Source organism: Salvia splendens, chromosome 22 (assembly GCF_004379255.2).
Source record: "Salvia splendens isolate huo1 chromosome 22, SspV2, whole genome shotgun sequence".
NCBI lineage: Eukaryota > Viridiplantae > Streptophyta > Magnoliopsida > Lamiales > Lamiaceae > Salvia > Salvia splendens.
The window spans coordinates 14,192,102-14,214,523 of NC_056053.1; the positions used below are offsets into that span (position 1 = coordinate 14,192,102).

Consider the following 22,422-nt stretch of genomic DNA (forward strand, 5'->3'; position numbering starts at 1 on the left):
AGTTTTACTTTCTTCTGTCGTTTTAGTAATTAACCCAAACTCAGTCCGCCTAAAACAGTACTATAATTCCATATCTTAGGTTTATTTATTACTCAACAAGTAATCTTATGCATGCGACCATTTTAAACTGTTTTTAAACATGTATTTATATAACAGAAAATTCCTAAACGTATAAGGTTGACATAAATTACATATAGAATCTATCGTTTATAGTACTCTCTCCGTCTCATGTTACTTGCACTTTTCATTTTAGGTCGTAAATTTGGGATTGATTTTTTAGTGTAATTAAATTAAAATTTGAAGTGTAATGAGATATCACTTAATAAAGGAGCTCTTAACTTAATCTAACATGTTAATTAAATACATTAATTCTAACTTCAATTAGAAATAGTGTAAGTAGTTTGTGACGAGCCGAAATGGAATATAGTGCAAGTAACATGGGATGGAGGGGAGTATGAAATTGCAACTTCAATTCAACACTAACATAGCCTTTAATTGGTGTGCTATTAAGCATGTCAATGATTTCTCGAATGTGAAATTGGGTGTTCTTTTATAAATGAAGTCGACTGACTTAATTAGAAGTTGGGTAATCATAATAAATTATATGCTCCCCTAGTTCCTTCATAGTCGAGGCGAAACTTTTCGGCACGGACTTTAAAAAATGGATGTTGAGTGTGTTAAATAAATATATAAAAAAGTAAGAGATGGAAAAAAGTAAAAAGAATAAAGTAAAAAGTGAATAAAGTAGAAAGAATAAAGTAAGATAGAGTAAAGGTTACTATATATAGAAATGACTCAACTATGAGGCTCCATTTGGTACACAAAATTGGAATTGAATTGGAAGGATTTCAATTCAATTCTAAATCCTATGTTTGGTAAAATGAAGTAATTTATATGAAATTGAATTTGAATAATTTGTGCACACGCATTGTACACACTATACGCAAAATATACACTCACACACACTTCACACAAAATACACATACTACACACACACACTTCACTGACAAACACAGATTTTGCATGTTTTTAAAGACTACATTTGACTCGTTTTAAATGTCAATTATGAAAATTATGTTCTTAAATCGCATAGGTTATACATTTGATATTATTGATGTGTTTGTTGATAAATGATAGAAAAAGACATAAAAATGTGCAAAAAGGCCAAGGTGCAGCAGGCTCAGTTCAATCAGTGATTAATGCATACCATTTTCTTCCTCTTCGAAAGAGCTTCGGGTGGATACCTCGAACGTCTCAATCGGAGTTCTGCGGAGAGAGTTATGACTATTCTACAAAACATTGCGCAGCAGCCAAAGCTGGCGAAAATTCAAGGAAGCAAATAAAGTGTTGCCCAAATCTCTCTCATTTCTTGTAGGGCACGAAAATCATAAAAAATAAACCTTTATCCTGCCTATAAATACCCAACCCTAATCCAATTCTTCTCCATCTCATAGCCTCCAATCCTTCTCCACCTCTACACCTTCTTTCATCCCATATTCCACATATAATTCATCCATCTTCTATTGGAGCGGAGCTCTGTAGATCCAGGCAAGAGAAGACTGAAGATTGAAGATTCAACCTTGGGTTTTATCAATTTCTTTCACATCTAGTACTTTAATTATTGTTTTTACTGCTTGTCTATGAGTAGTTAAATATCATTTATAGATTTTTGGTGAATACTATTATGAATATGTTTTGATTTATTGAATTGAACCTTTTTTCTAGCTCTTGTGATTGTTTTGCTTGTTCTTGTGCTTTTATTGTTCTTTTGTCTGACTAACTTTAGAACTATGTCCGTTTAACTAGATTAATCGAGAGATAACTAGTTTTACGTGGTAAAAGGAACGAGAATAACACATAGGATTATCTGCACTCGAGAGAGGATCCTTTGTGAGGGCTTGAGCCTTAGGAACTTAATGAGTTAGAATATAATCTATTGGAATGAGACTTTGATAGTTAAAGTCTAATTTACTGGATAGGTACACTCTAGAGAGGACTTATCCTAGAATCACGACTTTCCTAATAATCCTAGAGACACATAAAAGTAAAGGTTCTATGAGATTAATCATCACTTGGTCGTAGTAGTTGAATCCTAAAACTCTACATTCTTTAGCCTGCTTTGTATTATTTTATTTTTATACTTGTTTATTTTTGTCTAGTTTATAAAACCAAAACCAAAAATACTTTGTGTCTCTAGATAGTATATGACGCTTAGTATATGATAGTCAGTTGCAATCTTATTCTCTGTGTTCGATATCCCGGTACTGACCTTTAGCTATACTAGATATACCCTGTAAATTTGCAGGTATTTTTAGTACTAATAAATAGTGCATCATTCATACACACCGCACATACTACACACACTGCACATACTATATATAGAATACACACTGCATACAACATACATTCACTACACACATTATACACAAAATCCATTCAATGCACACAATATATACACATTATACAAAAAAACGCACTCCACACGTTGCACACTATACACATACGCTACACACAAAATTAACACACTACATACACTATACATAAAATACACATACTACACAGATTACGCACAGATTACGCAAAATACACACACTACGCACACTATACCCAAAATACATATACTATTCACAAACTAAAATTTCAAATTTGATTCAGTTTAAACTTTTGTAAAATTTCAGTTTTTTTATTTAGATCGGAAAAAAAAAACAAAACTAAAAAAATCCAAAAATCAGATGCTTGAAATGTGTAAAATGTGTGTAAAGTGTGAAGTGTGTGAAATTTGTGTAGTGTGTAGTGTGTGAAATGTGTGTTAAATGTGTGTAGTGTGTGTAGTGTGTTAAATGTGTGTAGTGTATGAACTGTGTCTAGTGCGGGAAATGTGTGAAATTTTTGTAGTGTGTGAAATGTGTGTAGTGCGGGAAATGTGTGAAATATGTGTAGTGTGTGAAATGTGTGTAGTGTGTGAAGTGCATGAAGCTTGGTAACAACTTTGTGTCCGGCCATCAAGTCTACCTCTCGTCAGCTAAGAGCAATGATGATCCAGCAACAGGTGTTTTTACGTATCAGATAGATCCTAGTGGCTATCCACAAAGTGTGATCAAAGACGGTGCCATAGTCCGGTGTAAATAGGGCCGTGGAATGGTGTTCGCTTCAGCGGAAGTCACAACTTGGTGAAGAACATCATTTTAACGATTCGTGATAATCGAAGTCGATGTTTAATCGAGTGGATCTTTCAATGATTCGTGTCTTCATACACGAAGTCGTTTAGTAAAGACTTTTCCGCTATATTTTGCTAAGTGAGAATTGTAAACTCTCACCATCGAAACTCTGATTTATTTGATGACATGCTTATTGTATTCCAAGCCCTTGTAATTTAATACTTGGCACCTATTTTATGATATCGTTAGATTTGGCATTTGTGCGAATTTCTGAACTTTTACCCCTTTTCTTCACCTACTTCTTTAATCCCTCTTATTAGTCGTGGTTTACCTTGGAGAGCTTATTTTATATGTATAATTCTTTTGATATTGTTCAACGGATTGAGAGCTATTTCTTTTTTTTTCATATATTCACAATTTATAATTTCTACTTTAATTTTTTAGTCTAACCTTTCTTTATCATATACAACTATACATGACTGTTAACATGACTTTTGGAACTTAATTTCAATCATCGAATAGTATATAAAAGTATTTAGAGAAAATGTGGCCGACTTTTAAGAAAAAAACTTTGGTCGCTATGCATGGCTAAATTAAGTGGATTGAACGGAATATTGCAAATCTTCACCCAAGTCTCAAATAAGATACCAAGTTAAACGTAACTTTTAATAATTAAGAATGAGGGGAGCACTAGGGTGCATCCTTAATTAGAGTGCTAACGTACATCCAATCACGTGCTGCCACATGGTATGAAAAATGCAATATTGTAAACACAAAAATGCAATGCACATTTGTGAAGTTGTGCATGTATTTCCGCAGATTGCATTTTAGTTATAGACAAATTGCATTTTATATTGTTAAGTTTTGCATTTTAACATAAAGTGTCTCCAATACAAAATAAACTATATATAAATGCAATCCGTCTATATATATAATGCAAATTAAACAGTCAATATCTAAAATGCAAAAATCAACAATAAAAATGCAATCTGCCAAAATCCATCTATCATTTCTGCTAACGTATATTGCTGATATGGATCCATGTAATTCATGATCCATTAACCCAAGGAAAACCAATAGTAGATGTTTGATCAAATATTTTTTTGGTGAAGTAGATTTTCAATTAATCAAAATAAACAAAAGCAAATCATAGATCCAACAAGATCTAATAAATCTAAGATGAACAAGAAGGATAACATTGGATAATGTGGAAAATGGAATACAAAGTTATTGATGAAGTAAGCTAAGGCACTTACAACATACTAACATGCATTCTTGGCTAGATCTTCAAGGTAACCACAATCCTCAAAGCATACCTCTACTTGATCCATACTTGAACTAGCAATTGATGGAAATTCCATACTTGAACTAGCAATTGATGTGAAAAGCAACCTAGAAACTAGGAATTGGATAGGAAACCATCTTCAAGAGAAACAAATCTCTCAAGCATCTAATTTCATCAAAAACTCCGGAATAAAATGGGAAAAGGGGTATTTATAGTTTAGGATCAAATCCCAACAAAAAGGCCCACAAAATCTATCCTGCGTCACTCTGCTCGGCCGGGTGGATTTTAGGGTGCTAAATCACCTGGTCGGGTGAAAGTCTCTGGACCCGCCGTGCCTTCTGTGAGTCACCCGACCGAGTGGAATAAGTGACCCAAAAGTCACCCGGTCGGGTGAATCCCCCTGGACTCTTCATGCCTTCGACGACGCACCCGGTCGGGTGGCAACATGGGTACCCGGCCGGGTGGAACAGCTTGAACTAGACTCCTCCAGAGAGTTGTACCCGGCCGGGTGGTTTGGTGCGTCAAATCCCACCCGGTCGGGTGGAATGCTTCTGCACTGCGCGACTTCTGTAAAACTGCCATAACTCCCTCCTCCGGATTCCGATCGGGACGTGTAAGATACTCACGTGAAGCTCTTTCGAAGAAGAAGACAATGGTGGCAGTTTCGGAGCTTTTGTACGCATCCCAATAGGTAGAATATTGATTGAAGCCAGCTGCAGGAATAAACTTTGATGCACTGCTTCCATGGTCGTATCAATTGCATTTTTGTGTTTACAATATTGCATTTTTCGTGCCACGTGGCAGCACGTGATTGGATGTACGTTAGCACTTTAAAATTAGTTAGCATATTAGTATATCCCTTAAGAATGATGTTGTTTTGAAATAAAAACTTTATTAGGAAAATGTTGCAAATAGTAACTTTCAGAAGATATGATTGGTTTTTGCGTGAAGGAGAATTTTGGAGGTGTGACTTGGTGAGTTTGTCATTGTAAATTCAACTTAAAGGAAAAGTCTTGGTCTTCTCATTGGGTAAGAAATTGTGTACAACTATATCATGGACCCAAAAATGCTAATCCAAAAGTTTACAGTTCAATTTTAATTTTGAGCCAACCAGAACAAATGAAATTGATATGCAGCACTATCTGCCTGTTTCTGTTGACAACTGATGGAGTACGTACTAAACAAGCCCAACAGCAGTAAAGCCCATCAGCCTAAAGCCCAAGAAAGAGTATCAGTTCGGCATGACTAAAGAGTATCAGCCCGGCATGACTAAAAAGTATCAGCCCGGCATGACTAAAGAGTTCAGTTCGGCACAACCAAAGAGTTCGGCCCCAGCCTACAGCTCGGTAAAAGCCAACCAATCAAACTCTGCTCTCAGGTCGGCATCAAGCTCTACTCTCAGATCGGCAAAAGCTGCTCGGCAATAATTCAGCAGTTCGGTCTCAGTAATCGACCGAACTAGGAGATAGTGGACTCATGCAGGATTTCCACCTCCACTACACCCACGATCTATTTAGTGGTGTCAAGCAGTCATTAACTCATGCAGGATAGTGGACCCATGCAAGATCGCCACGATCTCCACGACATCCACTACCTAGTAAATGGCTGCATGCCACGATCTTGGTCCTTTGTATAAATAGAACCTAGATCAGATAGATAGGGTTAGACTCTCTCGCTTTCTAGAGATCAAATACAAGATAGCAAGTCTGTATTGTAAGCTGTAAGAAAACAGATCAAGCAATACAACTCTGCCCTCATTTTCTTCCCGTGGACGTAGATTTACCTCAGTAAATCGAACCACGTAAAATCTCTGTGTCGTGATCTGCATCTTCCTGCATTCATCACCATCAAAAATTCGCCGATTCATCACTGGCGCCGTCTGTGGGAACCAGAGAACCAAATTTGTGATAAAGCGAATTTTTGACCCTTTTTCCACCCCAAAAAAATGCATACCAGATCACATAACACCCACAATACCGTTCGTGATAACCGTGAGGAAGCTAGTCCAGCTCGCAGGTCTGAAAAACGGCCTCGGGAGACATCTACCTCCGGTTCTCACGAAGAAGGCACAAGCCACTCCAGGAGTCATCGCACCGAGTCTTCCCAGCAGCCCGATTTAAATGAAGCTGTCAAGCTGTTCTTGGCCGAGAAGCAGGAGGAGTTCTTAACCTTCCTGCAGAAGAGCCAACAGCCGGAGAAGACAACGACGGATTCTCCTTCCTCATCCAGACATGAAAGTCACTACCGCAGTAGTGACGTGTCTTCCAGGAGAAAGAATCCTCAACCCCGACATGTTCCTGTTCCTCCTCGGTACCGGAACCACAGGAGAACTCCATCTCCTCCGTACCGAAGAGATATCGGGTTCGCCATGTACGGAGCATTAAAGACTCCGTTCTCGGACGATATCACCCGAACTCCTTTGCCGCGGAACTACCGGACACCGTCAATGACTTATGACGGGCTAGTGGATCCTCATGACTTCTTGGGACGCTATCAATATAACATGGCGAACCAGGGTCTCAATGAGGTCCATATGTGCAAGCTGTTCCCCGAGCTGCTTATCGGGAACGCGAGAAGGTGGTTCGACAGCCTTCCTCAAGGCAGCATTAGATCCTACCGAGATCTAATGGATGCTTTCCACAGGAGGTTCTTTCAGAAAGCGGAAGCCCGAATTACTTCGGCTCAGCTGCTTTCTATACGTCAAGGTCACGACGAAAAGATCAGCGACTTCCTGACGAGATTCCATAAGGAATGCCTACAAGTAGATAATCTCAATGATCTACTTGTCATTTCGGCATTCCAAAATGGAATCCTGCCCGGAGCTCTCTACAGAAAGCTCGTGGAATGCAGTCCGCAAACAGCTCAAGAAATGTGGGACATTGCGGACCAGTTCTCCCGTGCCGATGAGGCAGACCGTCGAAAACGGTCTTTAGACAGCTCATCTAGAGGAGACGAAAAGAAGCCCGATCATAGCGATCAGAGGCTTCCTCGCCGAACTCCTTTTGAAAGAATTCAAAGGGCACCGGTACAAGGCAGATTGGGGCCACGTCTCAATCCTGAGAAGCCGCCCGCTCAGTTCGTACCCTTAAACAAGTCAAGAGCGGAAATTTTCGAACTACATTCCGATATGTTCGAAAAACCAAGGCGGATGACGAAATCGGCCGCGCGCCGACCTCAGGATCAATATTGCTCCTTCCATCAAGACTACGGTCACGATACCGAGGAGTGCCGACACTTGGCTGCAGGTATTGATGCCCTTGTGAAAGCAGGGACGTTAAAAAAATACCAAAGCAAGCAGCCGAAAAGGAACAAAAAGCAGGGAGGTGCGAACTGCGCTCCTCAGGATCCGAAAAGGCAACGGGATCCCGAAGACGATAATGAGCCGCAATATGATGGAGTAATCCTAACTATTGACGCTCTCCCTGCCGAGAAGACTAAATCGTCTCTGAAGTCATAGAGCAGAAAAAGGCTTTTGACGAGCTCAAAAGTTATTTAGCCGAGCTTCCAATTCTCTCTGCTCCAACAGATGCCGAAGTAATTTTCTTATACTTAGCGGCATCCGATCAAACCATTAGCGCGGTGCTTGTACGAGAAGAAGGCCTAAAGCAGTTTCCCATCTACTTTACAAGCCGAGCATTAAGAGGTCCAGAAACAAGGTATCAACCTCTGGAGAAAATTGCTCTGGCGTTAGTAAATGCAGCAAGGAGACTGCGGCCATACTTCTATGCTCACAAGGTATGCGTCTTAACCGATCTGCCTCTTCGGCAAGTTTTGACCAAGCCAGAAGCATCAGGCAGAATCGCCAAATGGGCCATAGAGCTGGGAGAACACTCAATCGAGTACCTACCTCGAAAAGCCATCAAGGGACAAGCCTTGGCAGATTTTCTTGCAGAAGCAAAGTTCGATCAAGCAATTCCTGTTATTGCCGAACAGAAGAATTCTGCCAATACCGAACTAGCACAGCCCTTGGAATCCGAAGTAGAGCCGCCGGACTGCTGGAGCGGATTCGTATATGGAGCTTCAAACAAGATGGGAAGTGGAGCTGGTATTTTACTTGTCGCTCCCGACGGACACGAGGTAACCTACTCACTTCGATTCCTATTCCCCACTACTAATAATGAAGCCGAGTACGAAGCCCTCCTGACCGGACTCCAGTTAGCGCAAAGTCTGCTCATCAAATCTCTCAAAGTCCATTGTGATTCACAAGTCATAGTAAATCACATGTTGGGTACAAGTGAAGCTCGTGACGAGAGAATGAAGAAGTATTTGGACAAAGCGCAAAGCATCAGCCGAAGTTTCTCCTATTTTCGGATAATCCGCATTCCCAGAGCGGAAAATAGCCGAGCAGATACCTTAAGTAAGTTGGCCTCAGATCCGAGCTCAAAGGCGGAAGAATTAATGCATCGAAGCATTGATGAAGCCGAGGTACATTCAGTATCCAGCTCGCCGAACTGGATGACGCCGATCTTGCAGTATCTGGATCAAGGACAATTGCCCGAGGATAAGAGAGAAGCTCGGAAGATCACGTGCCGAGCACTTCGGTACGAACTTCATGAAGGAGTCCTCTTTAGAAAGTCTTACCTCCAGCCGTTATTGCGGTGCGTAGGACCAGAAGAGACGGACTACATCCTCAGAGAAGTTCATGAAGGATCGTGCGGCAGCCACATCGGAGCTAGAGCTTTAGCTAAAAAAGTTCTAAGGTGGGGATATTATTGGCCAACCTTGGTACAAGAAGCAGTGCAGCTCGTCAAGACCTGCCCAAAGTGCCAAATCCATGCAAACATCCCAAGGATGCCGCAGACCGATCTATCCACTATGCAGAGCCCTTGGCCTTTCATGCAATGGGGCATAGACATAGTGGGACCACTTCCTCAAGCTCCTCGGCAAATGAAATTCCTAATCGTTGCCGTGGACTACTTTACGAAGTGGGTGGAAGCTGAACCATTAGCTACGATAACGAGCTCGAAGGCATTGGATTTCGTCTGGAAGAACATAGTGTGCCGATTTGGCATACCCCACATCCTCATCTCGGATAACGGGACTCAGTTCACCGACAAGACGTTCAAGAATTGGTGCCAAGAGCTGAATATTCAACAGCGGTTCACTTCGGTCTCTCATCCACAAGCAAACGGACAAACGGAGGTAACAAATCGTATCCTGGTGAAAGGGTTAAAAGCTCGGTTAGAACAAGCCAAAGGACAATGGGTAGAAAATCTCCCTCAAGTCCTATGGTCCTACCGAACTACACCCACAACCTCCAACGGTGAAACTCCGTACAGTCTGGTGTACGGCACTGAAGCCGTGATTCCGGTGGAGATCGGCGTACCCAGTCCCCGAACTCTAAATTTCTCCTCAGAAATGAATGACGACGGACTGAGAGCCGAGCTAGATCTTGCCGAAGAAAGAAGAGAATTGGCATGCATAAAAGCAGCCAAGTACAAGGAGCAAGTAGCCCGGTATTACAACCAAAGGGTGAAGAAGCTGCAATTTCAAGTGGGAGATCTCGTCTTGAGAAACAACGAAGTAAGCCGAGCAGAAAAGCTGGGCAAGCTCGAACCCACATGGGAAGGTCCGTATCGGGTGTCAGAAGTCCTCGGCAAAGGGTCTTACAAATTGGCTCACATGTCAGGAGAACAGGTACCCCGAACATGGCACATTTCCAACCTCAAAAAGTTCCATTTGTAAGAGACAGTCCGGTCAGTCAGTCTTGAGTCCTGTTCAGTCAATGTGCTTTATTTGGTTTACTTGGTCTTTATTTGTCTCTGTGCGTTTTGTCTGTGTGTTTTGTCTGTCTCTGTGCGTGTCGTCTCTTACAAATGTTACTGAGGTATCTTGTTCTTCGAAGGCTGATCCCCTTCTTAGAACATATACAAGCCAACGATTGTGAGTCAAAGCTTCTACAGAAGATACAAGACCACAATTCAGCTTAAACAAGCAGTTCGTCTGAAACGAGCTGCAACAAGCCAACGATTGTGAGTCAAAGCTTCTACAGAAGATACAAGACCACAATTCAGCTTAAACAAGCAGTTCGTCTGAAACGAGCTGCAACAAGCCAACGATTGTGAGTCAAAGCTTCTAAAGAGGATACAAGACCACAATTCAGCTTAAAAATCAAGCACTTCGTCTGAAACGAACTGCAACAAAAGTCCGATTCACGCGATAAAACTTGCCTGAATTAGGACAAGGGAAAGTCCGATCCACGCGATAAAACTCGCCGAATTAGGACAAGGGAAAGTCCGATCCCCAAAATTAGGACAACGGAAAGTTCGATCCGAGCGATAAAACTCGCCAAATTAGGACACAATCCAAGTCCAGTCAAAGAAGAGTTCACTTCATCAGACCGAGGACAAACATCAACTTACCCCGTACCTTTATCCAGAATGCCGAAGTGATTCACTTCACTTTTCGGGGGGGGTAGTGATGGAGTACGTACTAAACAAGCCCAACAGCAGTAAAGCCCATCAGCCTAAAGCCCAAGAAAGAGTATCAGTTCGGCATGACTAAAGAGTATCAGCCCGGCATGACTAAAAAGTATCAGCCCGGCATGACTAAAGAGTTCAGTTCGGCACAACCAAAGAGTTCGGCCCCAGCCTACAGCTCGGTAAAAGCCAACCAATCAAACTCTGCTCTCAGGTCGGCATCAAGCTCTACTCTCAGATCGGCAAAAGCTGCTCGGCAATAATTCAGCAGTTCGGTCTCAGTAATCGACCGAACTAGGAGATAGTGGACTCATGCAGGATTTCCACCTCCACTACACCCACGATCTATTTAGTGGTGTCAAGCAGTCATTAACTCATGCAGGATAGTGGACCCATGCAAGATCGCCACGATCTCCACGACATCCACTACCTAGTAAATGGCTGCATGCCACGATCTTGGTCCTTTGTATAAATAGAACCTAGATCAGATAGATAGGGTTAGACTCTCTCGCTTTCTAGAGATCAAATACAAGATAGCAAGTCTGTATTGTAAGCTGTAAGAAAACAGATCAAGCAATACAACTCTGCCCTCATTTTCTTCCCGTGGACGTAGATTTACCTCAGTAAATCGAACCACGTAAAATCTCTGTGTCGTGATCTGCATCTTCCTGCATTCATCACCATCAAAAATTCGCCGATTCATCAACAACCTTCTTTATCTCTGCTGACACAAGAGACACCATTAACACTTCACAAATACTGAGCGATAATGACACTCTCATCTCATCAACTGGAGCCTTTGCGCTGGGGTTCTACAGCCCGGGCATATGGTATAACAACATTAAAGAGCAGACAGTGGTGTGGGTTGCCAGCAGAGACCATCCGCTCACCGATCGCTCAGGTGTGCTCAGAGTCACTGAACCCGGCCATCTGCTTCTTCTCAACAATGCTACTATTTGGTCTGCTAATATATCAAGCACTGCGCACGCTCCCATCGCGCGTTTACTTGACTCCGGGAATCTCATTGTGATGGATGAAACAAATGAGAGCAGTATATTATGGCAGAGCTTCGACTATCCAACTGACACTTTCTTACCGGGTATGAAGCTTGGTAAGAACTTTGTGTCCGGTCATGAAGTCTACATCTCATCATCTAAGAACAACGATGATCCGGCAGCAGGTGGTTTTACGTATCAGATTGATCCTAGTGGTTATCCGCAGGGTGTGATAAAAAATGGTGCTTCAGTTCTGTCTAAATCGGGGCCTTGGAATGGTCTTGGCTTTAGCGGCAGTCAGAACCTGGTAAAAAACACCCTTTACTCGTTTGGAATGGTGATCAACAAGAATGAGGTTAGTGTTGGGCGAAATTGGTGTTGGACAGAGGTTGACCTGGTCTACTCAAACCCAACAAGGCTGGAAACCTTATCTTGCTTTTCCCATGGATAACTGTGATTCTTATAATGTATGTGGTGCATATGGTATTTGTAGCACTAGAACTTGGCCTGCTTGCTCTTGTTTGGATAAGTTCATTCCCACCAATCCTCAAGGTTGGAATGCTGGTAATTTTTCAAATGGATGCATTCGAAGAACCCCATTGAACTGTGAAGTTTTCTCAAGTATTCTGGTGTCAAATTACCAGACACGGAGGGTTCCTGGTATAATGCGAGTATGAGCCTTCAAGAGTGCAGGGTATCTTGCACGGAAAATTGCTCGTGTACAGCCTATGCAAGTTTGAATGTAAGCAACGGTGAAAGTGGATGTCTATTCTGGTTCGGTGAACTTGTCAACATGAGAGAGATTGCTTCTGGACAAGATATCCACATCAGAATGGCTAAATCTAAATTAGGTATGAATTCAGTCACAATCCATACTTGGTTTTTCATATCTTTTTTATGGCAATGTATTCTTTTGTATAGACTCGGGAAGTAGGAAACGAAAAATAATTGTAGTGACGTTTCCAATGGTAACGAGTATAGTGCTGCTGGTCCTGGGATTGTTTCTATTTCATTATGTTAGAAAGAATCCAAAGCATCAGCAACAAGAAACAGGTGACACAGATGATGAGTTATGCAATGCTTTTCTTCATGTTCACTCTTCTTTAACTCTCATTTCTCAGAAAACCTGAGGAACTCTGGTGAAACTCACGACGAGCAAAAGATACCTATGTTTGAATTATCCACAATGATCAATGCTACTAACGGATTTTCAGCTGATAATAAGCTAGGAGAGGGTGGATTTGGGCCAGTTTTTAGGGTAAAATCCATATCACAATGTATTGTTGTTCTTTCGAGAACTCGAAGAACAAGAATTTAAATAAAACCATTATTGAATTAGGGATTGTTGGAGGGACAGGACATCGCTGTGAAACGACTATCAACAACTTCCCTTCAAGGAGTACATGAGTTCGCGAATGAGTTAATCTGTATCGCCAAACTTCAACATCGAAATCTAGTGAAGCTTTTAGGATGTTGCATTCAAGGAGAAGAACGGATGCTTGTTTACGAATAGATGGACAACAAAAGCCTCGACTTAATACTATTCAGTAAGATTCTTCTACATTTAGCATCCATCTCCAATTATATAAAAAAATACTATCTAGCATAAACATAATAAAACAGATTCAAAGAAGTTCTAAGAACCAAATTAACTGTAGGTAAATTTATGACATTGATATAAGAAAGAACTAGGATGTATATATAACACAACTGTTGCAAAGTTTACCAAAATGATATGCAACAAATCTTTTATCAATTTCGAATGTGTACATATTTCCTCACTTATTTGGCAGATCAAGTGAAGAGAAGGATACTTGACTGGCCAAGGCGCTTCGACATCATTAATAGCATTGCTCGGGGTCTTACTTATCTTCATCAAGATTCTCGTCTTAGAATTATCCATAGAGACCTCAAAGCCAGTAATATACTACTAGATTCAGAAATGATTCCTAAAATATCAGACTTTGGTCTTGCAAGAATATGTGGAGGCAACGAAACAGGAGCCAAAACGAGCCGAGTTGTAGGAACATAGTACGTATACAATCCTTACAACATCACACATCAACTTCTAGTTCTCTGCTTGCTATCTTAAAATCCTTGGTGAACATTTTTTGTAATGGATACATGTCCCCAGAGTACGCAGTAGACGGCTTATTTTCAGTGAAATCAGATGTGTTTAGCTTCGGTGTTCTGGTGCTGGAAATCATAAGTGGCAAAAGAAACAGAGGATTCACTCTGGAGAATCATCGCCACAATATTCTTGGACATGTAAGTAATTTCTTCTTCTAGCACGGAAATCATCCTTACAAGAATGATAAGAGGTAGTAATAAAACCATAGGCATGGATGTTTTTCAAAGAAGAAAGGTCAGTGGAATTAGTAGATTCTTGTTTGAAATATTCAAGCTATTTGTCGCAAGTAGTCCGATCGATTCATGTGGGCCTTTTGTGCGTTCAAGAAGAGAGGCCAAACATGTTTTCAGTGGTTGTAATGCTGAATAATGAAGGGGTTCTGCCCCAACCCAAACATCTTGGATTCTTCACAGGAAGAGATGTAATGAGAAGTGAAACTCAGCATACCTATAATTACAGAAACAAGTACTTGTGCAGACTTCTATAGTATTCCAGTTGTAGGAATTTGAGATGAATGTGAAATGGAGCATTTTTATGTAATAAAAACAATTCCAAGCTTCTTGGGCATATTTGCACAAATGTCATTTAGGGTTTATATATATATATATATATATGATATACTCTGTGATGAAAACTTAATTGGTTAAAATGGCCTAAAAGTTCAAATTGAACAAAAATGTGTAGATTGGTTAAAATGGCCTCCCAAGTTTCTGTCAAACATAGTTCTTACTTCCAAAAACACATTTGAGCAGATTTTGACTTCACTTCAAAAACACATTTTCTTACTTCCAAAAGCAAAATTTCATCATGAATTTGTCAGTAGACAGTCTCACGCATAATAAAATCATACATTTGAGCAGATTCATTCAAGAAAGCTTTAGACCTAATGAGCAACAGCCTAAATCATTTCGATTCATGCATGCAAAACATAGTTCTTGTGCTAGTGACACGTTTGGCTGCGTAGATGAAGGGTAATGAGCCAAACAACATGGAAAACGGTCGGAAGGAGATATCTTGATGAACGCAACTATTTCTCTCAGTGCATATAAACCACGTGATCAAACAAGGGAGATGTGTGGGGGAATCTCATCCACCACATCATAACGACTTAACACAAGGAACAACTATAGTAGGAGGTGTTCACTGAATGAGTATATTACTCCCTCCGTCTCTTATAATTAGTCATCATTTAACCCAGCATAGGTTTTAAGAAATGCAATAGAAAGTGGGGCATGTATGTCGTACTTCTATATATTAGTTTTATAATAAAATGTGAGTGAGAATGAGTTAGTAGAATGTGTGATTCACTGCCAAAAATAGTAAAAGTAAAAGGTGACAAATTTTTTGGGACGGGGAATAATAAAATATGTATAAATAAGTTTTTAGCAAAATAAGATGGTCAACAAAGTTTCATTTTTCATGTGGCCTTCATTTTTTGGTCTTTAAAAATTTAGTTAAAATTGTCATTCAAACATATTACTCCGTCTGTCCGCCATTAAGAATCTCATTTCTTGGCGGCACGGGTTTTAAAAATATTAAGAAAAGTGAGTGGAAAAAAGTTAGTGGAATAGGAGTCCCACTTGTATATATTAGTTTTAAATGAAATGTGAGTTGAGTGAGTTAGTGGAAGATGTGACTCGATTAAAGCATCCGCAGCGGTGAGCAGGACGCTGTCCGTCCGTCCGTCCCAGCGGAACGGCACCGCTGTCCGCCGCTGCGCTCTTGCCGCTGGCGCGGCGCTGCTCGATGCATCGAGTACGTCCGTGCCAGCGAACAGCTAACGTGGCGCGTTCTGATTGGCCAACAGCATTTCCCTTGGAAATTCAATTTTTTTTAAATAAAAAATAATACAAAAAATAAAAAATATATATTTTCAGAATCTCAAAAATCTGGCCGTTTTTTTACCGTTTATCTGGATTTTTTTTATTTTTTTTGCTTTTTATTATACCCAAAATCATCTATAAATACACACATTCATCATCCATTTTTCACATCAAATCATCTCTCATTCATATTTTTTCATACAATTTATATCTACATCTTCCTCTCTCACTCAAACCCCCAAAATGGATTTTACCCATCCCATTGCGGAAGCGGAGTGCGAAGAACAAGAATACTATGAACAATATCGTGCCGCCTATGAAGCCTATGTCGCAGCGAATACCCCCACCCCTCATCCATCGTGACCGGGAGGGAGCCAACGAAAGGCTCGTTGCCGACTATTTTTCCGACCAGCCGCGGTTTCTGGATGATTACTTTCGACGTCATTTTCGCATGTCAAAACGCTTGTTTATGCGTATTGTCAACACATTGTCCGCCCGTGTTGAATACTTTCAAACAAGTACAGGCGCAGCCGGTCGGCAAAGTCTCTCGGCGTTGCAGGAGTGTACGTGTGCCATCCGACAACTTGCTGCTGGGCAAACGGCTGACCTCTTCGACGAGTATTTGCATGTCGGTGAGTCCACTGGAATCCTTTGCCTTAAAAATTTTTGGGAGGGCGTTCGTTCAGCTTTCGGGGATGAATTCTGTCGGGCACCTACCACCGATGATTGCCAACGGTTGCTTCGTCTTCACGAAATAGTCCATGGTTTTCCCGGTATGCTTGGCAGCATTGACTGCATGCATTGGAGGTGGAAGAATTACCCGACTGCTTGGAGGGGGCAACACTTAAGCGGCCACAAAGGCGGAGGCCCAAGACTTATCCTTGAAGCGGTCGCCGACTACCGCCTATGGATTTGACATGCATATTTCGGTGTTGCCGGATCCAACAACGACTTGAACGTGCTCTATTCTTCACAACTCTTCAATGATGTGTTGAGGGTGTAGCACCGGCGATCGACTACACCGTCAACGGAAATACATACCACATGGGTTACTATCTCACCAATGGTATCTACCCAAGGTGGTCGACTTTCGTGAAGACGCTCAGCAACCCGCAAGACCCGAGACGGGTTCTTTTTGCGCAGCGTCAAGAGTCTGCTCGTAAAGACGTCGAAAGAGCTTTTGAGGTCCTTCAAGCCCGATTCAACATTATGAAAGCCTCGTCTCGGCTGTGGTACGTGAAAAATATCGCCGACATCATGTACACGTGTATTATCTTGCACAACATGATTATAGCCGACGAAGGACCGAGGGCGGCTAGCTTTTACGACGAGGATGAAGCAGGAAGCTCAACCGCGAGGTCTCCCCCACGCCGAGGTGTGCATACGACGGTGGGTGAAAGGATCGAAACAAGGCACATAATGCGCGATACCCGAACCCACGTTAAGCTACAAGAAGACCTAATCAAACACATTTGGGCGAAATTCGGCCACGAGTAGTGGGTTTTTTTAATTTTATGAATTTAATTATGTAATTTTTAATTTTTAAGACTTTAATTATGAAAATTTTAATTTTTAGGATTTTAATTATGTAACATTTATTTTTTTTGTAATTTGTAATACTATTCCGGTTATTTTTAATGCATTTTAATATTGTGGAAATGTTTTTATTTAAATTGAATAATCATAATGGTGGGACCCTTGAGCTTGTCCTTGCGGAAGAGCACGGATGTGGGTGTTGTGCTCTTCCGTGCTCGTTGGCAAGAGCACGAATGTGGATGCTCTTACCATTTATGGTAAAAATTAACCGGGAGTCCTATTCGCTGACGGACTAAAATGAAAAAATGGGACTCCTATTTACGGACGGAGCTCCTATTAAAATGTACTGAGTAAATTGTCCGTACATGAATTATCTCAATTTTTTTTACCATATGTTATACTGTTTGTAATCTTTTACTGTTACTTTCTATATTGGTTTATTTTAGCACTTTGTGTTTTACTTTCCTCAGACAATGGACAAACTTATAAGTAACACTGGTTTTAATATACAACTTAGTAAAGTAAGAGAAACAATAGACAAACTTATAAGTAACACTGGTTTTAATATACAACTTAGTAAAGTAAGAGAAACAATAGACAAACTTATAAGTAACACTGGTTAGTGGATTGTGAAGTCCATATTATAAATGATGTGTATGATTATTATTTGTTGAAAACTTTCTATATTTTGACTTGATCTAATTTTGGCGGATAACCCGAAATGGTAAAATTTTGTTTATTTTTTTTAGTAAGAAGGGAGTAGTAATTCACCAAAATTCAATCCACCTTAAAGACTTTACATGTATTTAATATTTATATACTCCTCCGTCCCATAGAAATAGGCCATATCTTTTTTCTGTTCATCACAATTAAATAATCCATATCTATTTATGGCAACATTTTTCTCATTCTCTTTTACTTTTATCATTTATAGGTCTCACCATCCACTACACAATTTCAACTATATACTTTTTCTCCTTCTCTCATATTTTACCAATTACACATTAAAATCCGTGTCAATTCTAATTGCCATATTTTAAGAAGTAATTCAAGATCTTAAGTTTATTTATTACTCAACAAGTAAATCTTCTGCACGCGACCATTTTAAGCTGTTTTAAGAAGTTAAACTGGGAATTTGTTTTTTGTAAATGAAGTCAACTGACTTAGAAGTTGGTTATCAAACAAGTCTATGATTTCTCTTGGGTTAATGTGAAACTCGGTACTCCCTCCTTCTCACAATAAGAAATTCTATTTTGTCATTTGGTCTTCCATAATAAGAATCTTATTTTACTTTTACCATAAATGGTAAGTAGTTTTCATATTCCATCAACTTATTCCACTAACATTTTATTATAACAATAATAGTATATAAATGGGACCTAAATTCCACTAACTTATTACACCTATTTTTTTTACATTCCATAACTAAATAGCACTCCTATTGCGGGACGATGGAGTATTTTTTTTTAAATGAAGTCAAATGCCTTTGGGTGGTCATTATAAATCATAAATACTATATTACTAATAATCATCGGAAAGTCAAGGTCTTCGCTTTATGTTGAAATCGTGTAGCAAGTGCTAGCAGCAATGGACGACCATTTACGCTACGAACAACCACATGCACTCATTATTCATGGCCTCAAATCAAATACACTCATCCCCCAATAAAAAATCTTTTGTACATATAAATTTCAAATTAAATCAGAAAAGTGGCCTTCTCCTTTGTTAGTTGTGAGCCAAATGACTACTAGCTTTGGGCTCTGCTTGTTTCTATTGACAACCTCCTTTATCTCAGCTCACACAAATGACACCATTTTCACTTCCCAAGTGCTAAGAGATAACCATAATGACACTCTCATCTCATCAACTGGAGCCTTTGCATTGGGTTTTTTTAGCCCCGGGAGCTCCAAGAATCGGTACGTGGGCATATGGTACAACAACATTCAAGACAAGACAGTGGTGTGGGTCGCCAACAGAGACGATCCTCTCACCGATCGATCAGGTGTCCTCCTAGTCATTCAGCCCGGCCGTCTGCTTCTCCTCAACAATGCTACCAATGCTACTATTTGGTCTGCTAATATATCAAGCACTGTGCACGCTCCAGTCGCGCGTTTACTTGACTCAGGGAATCTCGTTGTGGTGGATGCAAACGATGAGACCAATATATTATGGCAGAGTTTCGACTATCCAACCGACACTTTCTTACCAGGCATGAAGATTGGTAAGAACTTTGTGTCCGGCCATCAAGTCTACCTTTCGTCAGCTAAGAGCAATGATGATCCGGAAACAGGTGTTTTTACGTATCAGATAGATCCTAGTGGCTATCCACAGAGTGTGATCAAAGATGGTGCTATAGTCCGGTGTAAATCAGGGCCGTGGAATGGTCTTCGCTTCAGCGGAAGTCACAACTTGGTGAAGAACATCATTTTCACGTTTGGATTGGTTATAAACAAGGATCAAGTGTACTATCACTACACCCTCCTCAACGACTCCGTATACATGAGGTTTAAGCTCAGCGAAAGCGGTGAAGGGCAGAGGTGGCTCTGGTCTTACCAGACACAAAACTGGTTACTTTATCATACCATTCCTACTGATAACTGTGACATTTATGGTGTGTGTGGTGCATATGGTGTGTGTAATCCTAAAACTTCGCCTTATTGTACCTGCTTGAATAAATTTGAGCCATATTATCCTAGTCGTTGGGATGCTGATGATTTTTCAAATGGATGTGTTCGTAGAACCCCGTTGAACTGCCAAGAAGGTGACGGGTTTCTCAAGTACTCTGGTGTCAAATTACCAGACACACAGCATTCCTGGTCTAATGCAAGTATGAGTCTTGAAGAATGCAGGGTAACATGCTCGAAAAACTGCTCGTGCACAGCATATGCGAGTTTGAATATAAGCAACGGCGAAAATGGATGTCTACTATGGTTTGGAGAACTTGTCAACATGAGAGAGATATCGCCTGGACAAGATATCTACATCAGAATGGCTAAATCTGAAATAGGTATGAATTCAATCACAATCCTTGGATTTTTCACATAATGTAGGCATGAATATTGTGCATTAATTCTTTATATGAATGACTAACTCTACAGAGGTGGGAAGTAGGAAACGAGAGATACTAATCGTGACATTGTCCGTGGTAATTGCAACTGTGCTGCTTGGCCTGAGCCTCAAGTTGTTGTATTCTCTGAAAAGTGATCATCAACTGCAAGAGAGAAGTAAGAGGATGAGTTATTTGTTGTATTAGTAATGTGGTTTCGTATATGTATCTGCATCCTTTTAACAGATTATGCTACAGGCGGGCTGCGAAGAAACTATCATTGCCATCAAAGTCGCGAGGACATGGATCTACCAATGTTGGACTTATCCTCTATAATCAAAGCTACTGATAATTTTTCTGTCGAAAATAAGCTTGGAGAGGGAGGATTCGGGCCTGTGTATAAGGTAATTGAAGTCAAAATTCATTTTTCCTTATCATAACTAAAGTTGTGAATAAGAAAGGTAAGAATGTTCACATATGATTATTCACTAGGGTCTGCTAGAAGATGGAGGGGCAATTGCTGTCAAACGACTGTCAAGAACTTCACATCAAGGAGTGGAAGAGTTCAAGAACGAAGTAATCTGTATTGCAAAACTTCAGCATCGAAATCTAGTGAAGCTACTAGGATACTGCATTCATTCCGAAGAAATGATGCTGGTCTATGAATACTTGACAAACAAAAGTCTCGACTTAATACTCTTCGGTAAGTTTCCTCTTCAGCGAATCTTCTTAATAGAGAAACATTCAACAACGAAAAGTAGTTGGACAATGTATGGACTGATTTCTCGAATCTGAGTTATCTGGGATGCAGATCCTACGAAAAGTATATTACTGGACTGGCCAAGGCGCTTCAACATTATCAATGGCATTGCTCGGGGCCTAATGTATCTTCATCAAGATTCCCGCCTCCGTGTCATCCATAGAGACCTCAAAACCAGTAATATATTACTAGATTCAGATATGAATCCGAAGATATCAGACTTCGGTCTTGCAAGAACTTTTGGAGGAAACGAAACTGGAGCCAGCACAGACCGAGTAGTGGGAACATAGTACGAATTACTTATCATACTATGAGGTGCATTCATTTCCTTTTTACCACCATGTTAACTTTGTTGCAATGTAGTGGGTACATGTCACCAGAATACGCTGGAGACGGCCTCTTTTCAGTGAAGTCGGATGTGTTTAGCTTTGGAGTAATAGTGCTTGAGATAGTGAGCGGCAAGAGGAATAGGAGATTTTGTTACTTGGAGGAGGAGCTCAACTTCCTAGGATATGTAAGTATTGCGTCTTGAATCATGAAATGGGTGATATGCGGGTTGTTGAGTTATTGAATTGCGACAGGCGTGGATGCTAAACAGAGAAGAGAGGTCACTGGAATTGATTGAGCCATGCCTCACAAATTCATGCAATGATGTATTGAGATCAATCCATGTGGCTCTTTTATGTGTCCAGCAACACCCGGATGATAGGCCAACCATGTCGTCGGTGGTACAGATGCTGAGCAACCATGCCGTGCTTCTACCACAACCTAAACATCCTGGTTTTTTCATACAAAGAGAGATGCCAGAGGCTAATTGGAGCACAGCAAGTTGTACTAACAGAAGCACAACTAGTGTGCTACAGGCTCGATGATAACATTTATAACTATTCCAATTTTCATGTATCAACATATATCTATTTTCCTTGCCATCATCCACAACAACACAATTTGTTTCAATCAACAAACATGTTATGAAAGTATGCAAAAGAGCGAAAAAAGAAAGAACACTAGAGTTTTACGTGGTTCGATCGTAAGATCTACGTCCACGGCCAAAGGCAATATGATTCAGTATATTGAGAAATATGCAGAGATTTACAATCACTCAAGAACTCTCTCCAAGAACTCAACACCTCTAATCTAATTCTAAACCAAGAACTAATCAAGTGATAGTTTGGAGACTCTTTTCTTGAATATCGAAGTAGCTGATTAACTATTTCAGATGCAGCCTTCGTCTGCTTTATATCAGTCCCTTCATCCTCCAACGGCTCT

At 40.5% G+C, this 22,422-nt stretch overlaps 1 protein-coding gene and 1 pseudogene across 1 annotated transcript; both read left to right on the forward strand.

Annotated features, from left to right (window-relative positions):
* The first annotated feature begins 2,970 nt into the window (after positions 1–2,970).
* On the forward strand, positions 2,971–14,475 carry LOC121786761 (annotated as a pseudogene).
* Positions 14,476–19,087: 4,612 nt separating this feature from the next.
* LOC121786762 (G-type lectin S-receptor-like serine/threonine-protein kinase At4g27290) lies at positions 19,088–22,107 on the forward strand. The gene is made up of 7 exons (XM_042185386.1): positions 19,088–20,354; positions 20,446–20,571; positions 20,652–20,797; positions 20,886–21,096; positions 21,205–21,442; positions 21,517–21,667; positions 21,735–22,107. The coding sequence occupies exons 1-7, from the start codon at positions 19,088–19,090 to the stop codon at positions 22,023–22,025; spliced, it is 2,430 nt and encodes an 809-aa protein (XP_042041320.1). The 3' UTR covers positions 22,026–22,107.
* Positions 22,108–22,422: the final 315 nt, after the last annotated feature.

What these genes read in the sequence shown, in the direction of transcription:
- LOC121786762 (XM_042185386.1), top strand. Translation starts at nt 19,088, where the DNA reads ATGACTACTAGCTTTGGGCTCTGCTTGTTTCTATTGACAACCTCCTTT. An exon ending in AATGGCTAAATCTGAAATAG is followed by an intron (nt 20,355 to 20,445) that starts GTATGAATTCAA and finishes CTAACTCTACAG; the next exon opens with AGGTGGGAAGTAGGAAACGA. An exon ending in TCTCGACTTAATACTCTTCG is followed by an intron (nt 21,097 to 21,204) that starts GTAAGTTTCCTC and finishes TCTGGGATGCAG; the next exon opens with ATCCTACGAAAAGTATATTA.